General features: G+C 39.8%; 1 protein-coding gene across 7 annotated transcripts in view; it reads left to right on the top strand.

Annotated features, from left to right (window-relative positions):
- Positions 1 to 12686, top strand: part of ZNF385B (zinc finger protein 385B) — a 312338-nt gene that overhangs the window by 222847 nt on the left and 76805 nt on the right. For 6 of the 7 annotated variants that reach the window (XM_012532160.3, XM_033423664.2, XM_033423663.2 and 3 more), the window contains one exon: positions 5423 to 5568. The exons of the other annotated variant lie outside the window; for it this stretch is intronic. In XM_012532160.3, the coding sequence (XP_012387614.2) occupies positions 5423 to 5568 (146 nt within the window). The remainder of the gene's footprint in view (positions 1 to 5422; positions 5569 to 12686) is intronic. 7 annotated transcript variants of the gene reach the window in all.

Below are 12686 nucleotides of genomic sequence, written 5' to 3'. Positions count from 1 at the left end.
AGCACTGTGGCTTGCTGGTCGTTGAGTGGAGCTGGGTCTTAGCGTTGAGATGGAGATCTCTGGGAGACCTTTTGCTGTTTGATATTACATGGAGCTGGGAGGTCTCTGGTGAACCAATGTCCTGAACTTGGCTCTCCCACCTCAGAGGCACAGGCCTGACACCTGGCGGGAGCACCAAGACCCTGTCAGCCACACGGCTCAGAAGAAAAGGGAGAAAAAAAGCAAGTAGGCAAGAAAAACTAAATAAATAAATAAAATAAAGTTATTAAAATAAAAAATAATTATTAAAAATTAAAAAGTAATTAAAAAGATGAAAAAAGTAGAAAGAAGAGAGCAACCAAACCAAAAAACAAATCCACCAATGATAACAAGCACTAAAAACTATTTAAAAAAAAAAAAAAAGGACAGACAGAACCCTAGGACAAATGGTAAAAGCAAAGCTATACAGACAAAATCACACACAGAAGCATACACATACACACTGACAAAAAGAGAAAAAGGGAAAAAAGAAATATTTTGCTGCTCCCAAATTCCACCTCCTCAATTTGGGATGATTCATTGTCTGTTTAGGCATTCCACAGATGCAGGGTACATCAAGTTGATTGTGGAGATTTAATCCGCTGCTCCTGAGGCTGCTGGGAGAACTTTCCCTTTCTCTTCTTTGTTCACACAGCTCCTGGGGTTCAGCTTTGGATTTGGACCCATCTCTGCGTGTAGGTCACCTGAGGGCGTCTGTTCCTGCCCAGACAGGACTGGGTTAAAGGAGCTGCTGCTTCAGGGGCTCCGGCTCACTCAGGCCGGGGGAAGGGAGGGGTACGGATGTGGGGCGAGCCTGCGGCGGCAGAGGCCAGCATGACGTTGCACCAGCCTGAGGTGCGCCGTGCGTTCTCCCGGGGAAATTGTCCCTGAATCCCGGGACCCTGACAGTGGCAGGCTGCACAGGCTTCCAGGAGGGGAGGTGTAGAGAGTGGCCTGTGCTCGCACACAGGCTTCTTGGTGGCGGCAGCAGCAGCCTTAGCGTCCCACGCCCGTCTTTGGGGTCTGCGCTGATAGCTGCAGCTCATGCCCGCCTCTGGAGCTCGTTTAGGCGGTGCTCTGAATCCCCTCTCCTCACGCACCCTGAAACAATGATCTCTTGCCTCTTCAGCAGTTCAGACTTTTCCCCAAACTCCCTCCCGGCTAGCTGTGGCGCAATAGCCCCCTTCAGGCTGTGTTCACACAGCCAACGCCTGTCCTCTTCCTGGGATCTGACCTCCGAAGCCCAAGCCTCAGCTCCCAGCCCCAACCCGCCCCGGCGGGCGAGCAGACACACTTCTCAGGCTGGTGAGTGCTGGTCGGCTCCGATCCTCTGTGCGGGAATCTCTCCGCTTTGCCCTCTGCACCCCTGTTGCTGCGCTCTCCTCCGCGGCTCCAAAGCTTCCCACCCCCACCCACCATCTGCACCAGTGAAGGGGCTTCCTAGTGTGTGGAAACCTTTCCTCCTTCACGGCTCCCTCCCACTGGTGCAGGTTCCGTCCTTATTCTTTTGTCTCTGTTTTTTCTTTTTTCTTTTGCCCTGCCCAGGTACGTTTGGAGTTTCTTGCCTTTTGGGAGGTCTGAAGTCTTCTGCCAGTGTTCAGTAGGTGTTCTGTAGGAGTTGTTCCACATGTAGATGTATTTCTGTTGTATTTGTGGGAAGGAAGGTGATCTCCAGGTCTTACTCTTCCGCCATCTTGAAGGTCTCCCCCCATAATTTATATTTATTCAGAGGATCTACCAGTACTTTAAAACAATCTGTGTTTTACATGGCAAATTGTCTGTCATTAAAATGCTAATGAGATGGTAAACAGCTGCTAATGAAGGGTGGCAGCTAAGTAGTTTTCGAGCCCTGTCTTTATTAGCCTAGAGATTTGATTGGGTAAGGGGGATCATTGTACATTCTGACCTTTGTCGATGGAGCAATCTGTTTGACAAGCTCCATGTTGCATTCTGTTTGATTTGAGTTTGTTAGTACAAAGTGACTCTTGCAGGCTCTCCAGGGCCATGTGTTACAATGTTATCAGAGCCACCATTGTGGGCTTAGAGAAAGAATTTTGCTTCCCTTTGGGAGACCTACAATGGCAAAATAATTATATATTTGTTCATCAGAAATGTTAAAAGACAAAATTCAACTGAGTAAAATTTAAAGATCTGATCGGTTTTATTGAACGATTCATGAATCAAGCAGCATCCCCTCCAGTGAGCAGGGCTACAGAAAGGGAAGATTCTTAAAGGCAAGACAAGAAAGTCATAAACAAAAAGGATTATTTCAGGCTTAGGTAACCTATCTATGCGGGACAGAAGGAGTCTGTGTGGCAGATTACTTCCTCTTCCTTTAGGGGATGGATGACCAGTTGCCTCATTGGTGCTGACCAGAAGATTCCACATTAACTGGTTAGGATAACATTCCTGAGTAGGATTACATTCCTAGGTTCTAACTGCAATTAGGTTAGGTACTAGCACAAGTGACCCCGTTTTAGGCCTTTTGTTTCTTTTTTAACAGGCAGCTTTAAGTATACTGTATGCTTTTAGACTTTAGACTTTTGACAATTATAATAATTGTAAATAGTAAAAGGCCATTGGTCTAATATAAGAAATACCTGTTTTTCAATTTAGCTAAGATTTTTTTTTTCTTTTTTTGGCTGCATTGGGTGTTCGTTGCTGCACACAGACTTTCTCTAGTTGCAGTGAGTGGGGGCTACTCTCTGTTGTGGTGAGCAGGCTTCTCATTGCGGTGGCTTCTCTTGTTGCGGAGCACGGGCTCTAGGTACACGGGCTTTAGGAGCTGTGGCACGCAGGCTCAGTAGTTGTGGCTCATGGGCTCTAGAATGCAGGCTCAGTAGTTGTGGCGCATGGGCTTAGCTGCTGCACAGCATGTGGGATCTTCCCGGACCAGGGATGAAACCCGTGTCCCCTGCAGTGGCAGGCAGGTTCTTAACCACTGCGCCACCAGGGAAGTCCCTTAGCTAAGATTTTGAAGCAAAGCTTTTAAGATAAATATTTTAGTAAATGCCTCTGTAACATTTGACATATTGATAAAATATATCATCTTGGACCTGCAAGCTCTGAAGTTAGCAATGTTAGAAGGAGAATGTGTAATTAAATGCACGGTGGTTATGTGAATGCCAGGCTGAGATCAGAGTATTTACTTTGGCATCAGAAAAAGACACAAAAAAATTCTGTTTGACCTATACTTTTGGCTGATTCTCTTTGGCTGAGTCCTACTCTATATTCCCTAATGGACAGGCTGACCTAAAGACTTGCCATTACAGATAAATGCTTCAGATGCCCTTCTCTTTTTTCAGTTTTTAGGATCAAAGTAAATGAGGTATGACAGTCCATTAAACACTACTGCGAGTAATGTTCTGGAATGATTTGAAATATTATGCAGAGTTTATTAAGGAAATTCATTACCAAAAAATATACCATTGAAATAGAAATTTTAACTCTTCTGGGACACCGTGAAAGAAGACTGGTGGAAATTTTAATAGTCAGAGCATTTTCCCATACTGTTCATTTCTCCTTGAAGCCAGCAGGGGATTTTAGGCATATAATTATTTGTGGTCCTAGGTAGGCATGTCAGGAGAAATTGGAACCTTCATACCCTGCTGGTGGTAATGTAAAATGGTTTAGCCATTTTGGAAAACAGTTTGGAAGTTCTCAAAAGGTTAAACCATATGACTACCATATGACCCAACAATCCCCAATTCCACTCTTAGGTATATATGCAAGAGAACTAAAAACCTGTTGCCACACAAAAACTTAGAAACGAATGTTCATAGCAGCATTATTCATAATGGCCAAAAAGTGGAAACAACCCAAATGCCAATCAACTGATGAATAAATAAGCCAAAAATTGTACATCTACAATGGAATATTATTCAGCTTTAAAAAGAAATGAAATTCTGATACATGCTACAACACGGAGGCGCCTTAAAAACATGCCAAGTAAAAGAAAACAGTCACAAAAAAACTCGTATTGTATGATTTCATTTAAATGAAATGTCCAGAATAGACGTATCTGTAGAGACAGAAAGACTAGTGGTTACCAAGAGCTGGAGGTGTTGGGAAGAATTGGGGGTGTCTGCCAGTGGGTATGGAGTTTCTTTTATTGCCTGTGGTCCTGGTTGCACAACTCTGAACATGCTGAAAATCATTGAATTGTACACTTCAAGTAAGTGAATTTTATCTCAATATGCCTGTTGTATTTTGTTTAGAAAGGGCATATCAGAGCCTGTCTCCTGGAGAGCCACCTGCAGCAGCGATTACTTATCTGCAGTATGTAGAGCTTATAGGCTAGAGAAAAATGCATGTTACCCTGGAGAGGAGTGTTTTAAATCTCCTACAGACAGGTTACACCAGATATGTAAAGACAGCTAATAAATTATTAAAAGGATAGTTGCTAAAATAATACAAGGCTCATTAGAAATAAAAGTTGAAGTCAAGAATTTGGTTCCAAATCCTCCCTGTCCCCCAAAACCCTGCCTCTACCCTGATTAAAATCACCCCTTTTAGATTCTCTTACTCTCCAGTGTCCAGACTAAGGGCAACTTCCTGTTTGTTTGGGGTTTTTTGGGGGGGTTTTGTTATTTTTTGGGGGGGGTAGGAGTTTATTAACTTATTTATTTTTGCTGTGTCGGGTCTTCATTTCTGTGCGAGGGCTTTCTCTAGTTGTGGTAAGCGGGGGCCACTCTTCATCGCAGGGCGCAGGCCTCTCACTATCGCGGCCTCTCTTGTTGCGGAGCACAGGCTCCAGACGTGCAGGCTCAGTAGTTGTGGCTCATGGGCCTAGTTGTTCTGCGGCATGTGGGATCCTCCCAGACCAGGGCTCAAACCCGTGTCCCCTGCACTAGCTGGCAGATTCTCAACCACTGCGCCACCAGGGAAGCCCCCTGTTTGTTTTTTTAAGAGAACAAATTGTTTGAGTGATAAGTTTCCTGGGATTGGACAGTAACTATAAGAGTCCAAGGTTTACTTCCCCTGGTAAAAACCCTATAATTATCTCTGATTTGCATAAAATGCGCCGACTAGCCATTCAATAATTGTGAATAGTAAATTGCATCCGGCTTCAAGAGGCTCCTCCCCTCCTCTCTCCTACATTTTTGGTGAACAAGAGGATGATATTCTGCCTCACCTGCCAGCAGGATCTGTGTACTGTGTATCTCAGCAGAGTCTGAGCAGCCTTTGACCTTTGCCATAGGGACACATTCTGTTTCACTGTCTTAGACATTGAGCAAGAAGACCCTTTTAAGTGTATTTTCTCCTCCTGTGCCATTTGCTGACTCCCAGCATAACTCTCTCGCTTGCAGGTTGCAGCTCAGCAGTCTTGTTTTTGCACTGTAAGTTGGGGAGGGAGATGGATGTGAGCAAGAGATTGAATTCATTTTTGTTTTGTTCTTGGCAGGCAGTACATGCCACTCTACTACCCTTCCTGCTCTTGTGCGCACACCTACCCTGATGATGCAGCCTTCACTGGATATCAAACCATTTATGTCTTTTCCAGTAGACAGTAATTCTGCTGCTGTTGGGCTGTTTCCAAATTTTAACACAGTGAGTAAATGCATTTTTATTTTATTTGTCTCCTCCTCAATCTCTTTCTTTCATTACAATTGTGAATAGGCAATAGATATAGCTTGTTTCCAAAGTGTGTAGTTTTAGACCATATATTGGTTATACATTATGAAAGATAATGCTTCACCCATGAGAGTTAGTCCAAACAATAACCAGAATATTTATTTTATAAATATTTCCACAGGCGACTTTTCACCCGTTACTTTGTGCAATTTTGATAGACTTTTCAATGGCTTGAGAACCCGTATCTTTTCTGGGATGCTGTTCACATGCTCAAGAACACAATTTAGAGGTATCAAGCCACACTGATTTTTCCCTACTAGTAGAAAGAAAAAGAAAGTGTATGTTTCATCTTCCTGGGTACATTTTTATTTGGGAGATTTTTTAGATAAAGACTCTTACACAAACAGAATTCTTATTTGGAGGCTATTATAGATTATGTGAATCCGATTCTATTAGTAAAAGGAAAAAATTCATTTTAGGTCGACATGTTACTTGTCTGCATGATACTTTGACATTCCCTTTAAACTACATGATAAATATTAGTGAATTACCTATAATTACCAGTGTTCTTCATTCAGGTCAGCTGACCTTCTTCTGTTTGAATGAAAGACAACTTTGTAGGTATGCCAAGTGGAACATGACATCTTTCAACAATAGAACTCAGCCTAAAATCAGTCCATAGCTAGATTCTAAGCTTAGAGTAAAAGAAAAGGTTAACCAGTTCAGATGATTGCATAAATTATGTCTGTTCAGTCAATAAATACAGTCAGTTGGGGTATGATGGTCTACATGAATGATACAGCATTATAGAAGCTACCATAATCAAGAAAAAGAATTGCATTACCAGACAGTGAACATCTGAAGTACTGCCAAATATTTCCTTCTGCAAATGTATCTTCTGTATGAAGTGAAAACATCAAGAGGATTTTTCCTCAAGGGATGTAAATAAAATGTGCTGACATGCCTTCTGTTGTGGCTTAGGCATTGTAAGGTAATTAGAGGGTAGGGGAAGAGCCAACTTTTTAAAGAGCACTGGCCTCGACTTAGCAAGTAAACGGTTGAATATTTTCGTCCTCTTGGGCTTTTTCAGACACAAGTCACACAGGTTTTTTTTAAAAGGCCTGAAAAGATGAGCAGCATTTCTAGTGCAGTGGAGCAACTCAGTAAGATAAGTCATGCCTGTTCTGGTCACATTAATCCATCAGTAGTGACCATGCCAAAGCAACACATCGTGCCATTTTAGAGAACTTGAAATCAAGCATGCTTATCCTGTCCTCTATCTAAACATGGGTGATACATTCCAGACATAATTGAATTAAGCTATACTTCTGAAAACATTTACTAGGTCTTTGTATTTTGATTAATGTACATTTGGAAGACAGCATTTATAGCCACTGCAGAAGTCCAGTCACTGTCAGGAAGCAGTACTGATGACGTGGGTAAGCATAAATGTCTCCTACTGTGGTTCACCTCTCTGTATTTTGTTTTTAACATGAGTAATACTTATTTCAAAAATTCAAATAAAACATTAGCATTCAAAGCAAAATGTCAAAGTCACCATTCCCGGCCCCTGCAGACACACTTATCCCTTCTCTAAAGGAAAGCGCCCTCAGCAGCTGGTATGCATCCTTCCAGCCCCTTCTAGATGTATGTTATGTACATATCTAATAGGAAACCAATCACTGTTGTCTTTTTACAACTGTGATCATCTGATTAGCGCTATTCTCTAAGTCACTTTTAGAGAATTTCTAAATGTCTTATGTACACTTCTTTGTTCTTAAGGGCTATAAAACAGAAATGAAAAGAATATTTTTATAAGTTCTTTTTAAAAAGATAGTCTCATAATGGCTTTTTAATGTTGTGTAGGACTTACAGATATATTAACTTGCTTTTTTGTTTGTTTATTCTGTATAGCAATTAACCTTATGATGTATTTGAGAAAATCCAAGGAATAATTCTAAGAGATGTTCGTTGTTTTTTCTTCTTAGAGGCAAATAAACTTGTAATTTTCAAATGAAAAAATTTTTTTCGTGAAAGTGAAGAATATAGCAATGAACTGCATGATATAGTCATTTTATTCTCTCTATATTATATCCAAGGCATTTATTGGATACAGAGTCCTTCTGGTAATGTATTAAAAATTAAGTCATTACAAGTGGGACCCTCTATCATCTTGCAAAAAAATGAATTTATGGGATCATGGGATTACCCATGATTTTTCACTGATTTGCAGTTTCAATTACTCTAATCCTTTTCCTATGGACTTTTCCATTCCAGTGTCTAACTCACCCCACAGATTTCCTAGGGCAATTTCATAAAAGTCACTGTCTACATTTTCCTAGGAAAATAGTTTTGCATTACTACTAATTAATTACTACTAGATTATTGTATTCTGTGATGTTTTACATTCTTCAAAGGACTCAGACCTTAGAACATTTTAATCGACCATGGTTATCATTCCTATTGTCTACATGAGGAAAAAGTGTTAGTAAAGGAAGAACTGAGTCTCATATTAGAATCTTCTAACTTCAAAACTGATGTTCCAGCTCTTCTGTGTCCTTGGCTTTTTTGGTCCGTGTCACCTCCCACCTCATTCAGTGTGAATAAAGCTCAATCAGAAATCTTCTGTGCTCTTTTCTGGCAGCATGGTAGATAATTTTCAGCAGAATCATTAAGTAGAAAGAGGAAAGGATTTTTTGAATGTAGAATGTATTTTAAAAACAGTTATAGTTTCTTGTTAGCAAATTTTAAAAGTACATTCTACTCAGTAGTCTGTGTGCTCTTTGAAAACCAACATGAATGCTACCATAATCACTTCATTTTTAATCAAGGGTAATATTAGTAAATATAAGAAATATATTTTAACTCATAACCATTATCAGAAGAATGAACACTGTACTCTTGAGACCATAGCTGAAAGCTTTGGAAGTTCCAAGTTTTGCTATTTTCTTTGGATTTAAAATATATATATAAAGTAATGGTTTCTTCCTATTTTTATAGCAGAGTATGATAATGTTACATGAGAAACATAGCAAGAAGGAAATGGGATTCTGTCATATTCCAAAGCAAATAGGTGCCTGTTCTATACTAAATTGTATGCAGTGAAGAGATATGCTTCACAGTGTTCTTTTAGTGGCTATCTTGCCTTTTACTCCATAAGACGAAATCTCTCTCAGTGTTTATAGGTGAGAATAAGCAAAAAATTCGAGACACTGTTCAAGCAGAGTTCTGAGGAGACACTAGGGAAAATGGGGTTTGGATCACTGATATTTTATGATGGGCTGTGTGTCAAGGATGCATGGCTGGAGAATGAGGATGTTAACCCTGCAAATTTAAAGATCTTGACCTTTATATCTAAAGTTTAATAGGCTTCTCTGCCTGGCAACTCACTGATGCTTACTTCTACACACCACTCCACCTTCATTTATTTGTCCTTCAGGGCCCAACCTAGAGATCACCTCCTTCACAGGAAACTTTCTGTGACTCTTGCAATCTGACTTAAGTGCCCATCCTCTGTATTTCCAGAGTACCTCCCGATTACATCATATTCTCCCTGATTATCCATCTGTCTTCACTGGAATGTCAGATCCTTGAGAACAAGGGCTCTATCTTGTTTATCTTTGTATGCTTGGTGTCTGGCATAGGTGCTCAATAAAACCCTTTTGAAGGAAGGAAGGGAGAAAAGAACAGAGAAAGGGCTCTAGTTCCTTGGTTTTCAATGTTCATGGTCCCCCATCCAGCAAAGGGAATTCCGGCATTTTTTTTTTTTTTTTTTTTGGTGGTACGCGGGCCTCCCACCGCTGCGGCCTCTCCCGCCGTGGAGCACAGGCTCCGGACGCGCAGGCCCAGCGACCATGGCCAATGGGCCCAGCCACTCCGCGGCATGTGGGATCTTCCCAGACCGGGGCACAAACCCACGTCCCCTGCATCGGCAGGCAGACTCCCAACCACTGCGCCACCAGGGAAGCCCGAATTCTGGCATTTCTGAGCCTTATGTGCAGGGTGATAAGAGCAGGTGTTTACTTTTAATTTCCTGAGAATTGTCATCCTTTTTTAGTCTAAAGGCAATAATTAGTTATAAACTTTTCTCCAGCTATAGTTCTGGCTTTCTCTGTGTGGATGGTACGGACACTCTGCAAGTATCAACTGCATTCCTTATCCTAGGCCCTAATCTTAGGAGCATTTAGTTTAAAATCAAAGTTATTAATTACTGAATGTTATTGAAAACATAAATGGACTAAACAGTACTGGGTTTGGGGAAGGAGATAAACAAAATAAATAAAACAAAAATACCCCAGTGCCCAAGAAACTTGTAAGAAATAGAATAAATAGGCTAGAAAAGGCAAGATAATAAAAACCAAGAAATATAGGCAAAGTGAAAATAGTTACTGAACTTTATACTGTTCAAGAAAGGCCAGAAAGAATGAATTTTTTGTATCTCAATAGAGCTGTTTTCATTATTGTGTTATTCACGTTACTTCAGTTTGCCAACTGCTTCATGGTCATCCTTTAATTTTTGTACATGATGTTTGGTAGCTGCCAAAATGTATATAATTGTTTCTCCCTATTAGAATTAGAATCTTCCATTTCCTTTACTGTGGATTCCATTTTTATCTTCATTTTACCTGGATAATACTTGGTGTTTAATACTTGGTGTTTAATACCTGTCTAATACTTGGTTCTCCTTAATAAGAGACTTCTTCAAAATTCAAATGAATTGCATACTTAACACGATGGATTGTGTCAACTTAATATGATAAAATAGGTCCATTTAGAAGGCATACTCACACACATGGTGTTATGGACTGAATGTTCCTTCCTCCCCAAATTCATATGTTGAAGCCCTAACACGTGAGTGATAATATTTAGAAATGGGGCCTTTGAGAGGTAATTAGGGTTAGATGAGGTCTTGCAGGTGGTGCCCTTGTAATGTGATTAGTGCCCTTATAAGGAGAGACCCCAGAGAGCTTTTCCTTTATCTACCATGTGAGGACATAGTGAGAAGAAAGTCATCCGCAAGCCAGAAAGAGAGCTCTCACCATAACCTGACTATGCTGGCACCCCTGATCTTGGACTTCCAGCCTCCACAACTGTGATATATTTATTTCTGTTGTTTAAGCCACCAAGTCCCTGGTATTTTGTTATGGCAGGTCAAGCAGACTAAGACACGTATGCAACCTATATTTTGTATGTGATGATTAGAAGATCAAGTTTCTTTTTAACAGCCACATATTAGATACCTGGACAGATATATTTGTGTGACTCTCCAGAGCTGTAGCTATAATCAAGAGCCACTCAAGACCACAGTCTCCTGTCAGTTTATCTGCTGCTTGGCAGTAGTTTCCATGCCTATTTATTTCAAATGTCTTTGTGAGTCCTGCCATGTTTTTGCAACTGCTCCAGGGAAGCACAAGCACAGTGGAGGTCTCTGACGCTTTATTGCAAGAGGCTCAGTGATCTTTTATTGTGAAAAATAATCTGATTTTTATTACCTACCTTAAAATTATTTTTTTCCTGACACATGAACAAATATGTGGAGCAGAATAAAGATCATTTCTAAAGTATAAAGTCCCAAGTTGCTATATGATTCTTTGAATCATCCATGACAAGCTGTGGAATGAGACATGTGTTTACCATTTATTTTATCATTCTAGACTCTTTGAGATTCTGGGTTATTCATAGTTTGGTGATATCAATGACTATATAAAAATTTTCTTTCTTGTAGTAGAAATAATAATATATTTATCAAGGAGGTCCAAAATAAAGAAATAGGGCATCAAAATCACATTCACTTTGCTGTTAATTCATGCCATGTTTCTCATGAGATGTTACTATAAGGAAACTTGAAGTAAGCTAGAACATTCAATGTTTCACCTGCTTTTAATATATTTATTAATTTAATGAAGTCCTTATTTAAACATTTAAATACCTATTTTTCTTTTGTTTAAATATTTCTTTAATTTTATTTAAATAAAATACCTTACCTCTGCTAATACAATCCGAAGTGAATTTTTGCCATTCGAGTCTTATTTTTACTCTAGTAATGCTTTCCTGTCATAAAATGTTATATGTCCCATATTTCCTAGGACAGTAGTATGTCCAGTACGTGAAATGACACATTTGTCCCAATCGAATAAAAAAGAGAATATGGTCGACTTTTATTTTCATGATATGCTTAAAATATATCAATGGGTCATATTCTTTCATATGTTCTAAAGAAATATGCCAAGTTGAAACTTTCCACAGTTACTCAAATTTACTGAAAGAGGGGAGGATGACAGCCTATTATTGGATTTAGATAAGTCAACAGCAACACTCTCCAGATCATTAGAAAAAACAGTGGTTATAGGAACTCTTTGAAATGTGCTACAAAACTGTGGAAGACTTTTGTACAGATATTTAAGCAGAGATTACTGTCTGGAAATTTTTACGTCACTATTGAACATGGCAGAGAGAAAAAGTACGTAAACATGAACACTGGAAGGAAAACAAACTATGTAGTGATCTTCAGTATTGTCTTCCTCTACTCTTCAAACCACAAATATGTCCTTTTTAAGCTTAATTCACGTCCCCTGCCTTATTCAAAAAACCTCAAGATTTATCTACTAAAGACTGTGTTCAAATATCCCTTTACTCACTCTTGAAACCCCTTTAGAATATGTAGATATTATTGATATGGTATTTATATATACACAAGTATGCTTATATAATATGTGGTCATATGTGTTCTCTGTCCTTAATGAAATTATTTGTTCAGGTTATCTAGGAAAAGGAATGCATCCACAACCACTTACTGAAGGTCTGCATGTGCCGATCATTGTGCTAAGGAGGAGTTATAGTGAATAAAGGCAGAAGCTGCTCACTGTCTGACAGAAATTACTTCTTCCTCTTGTATAATTCACCATAAGATAACAGAGGATTCTGCTTATAATAAATAGTCAATTCAGTTGATAAAAGCTGCCAAGAAGCATCAGATTAAGACTTTGATGGACCTTTAAGGGGTAAGGGAACACAAGGTTTCAGGAGCCTGTGAAAAGAGGCACCCGTAGTCCCACCATGCTGTGTCCTCTTGGTGTCCCTTTCATCGTCCTAGT

Source organism: Orcinus orca, chromosome 7 (genome assembly GCF_937001465.1).
Source record: "Orcinus orca chromosome 7, mOrcOrc1.1, whole genome shotgun sequence".
Lineage (NCBI taxonomy): Eukaryota > Metazoa > Chordata > Mammalia > Artiodactyla > Delphinidae > Orcinus > Orcinus orca.
This window is presented reverse-complemented; position numbering and strand designations above follow the sequence as displayed.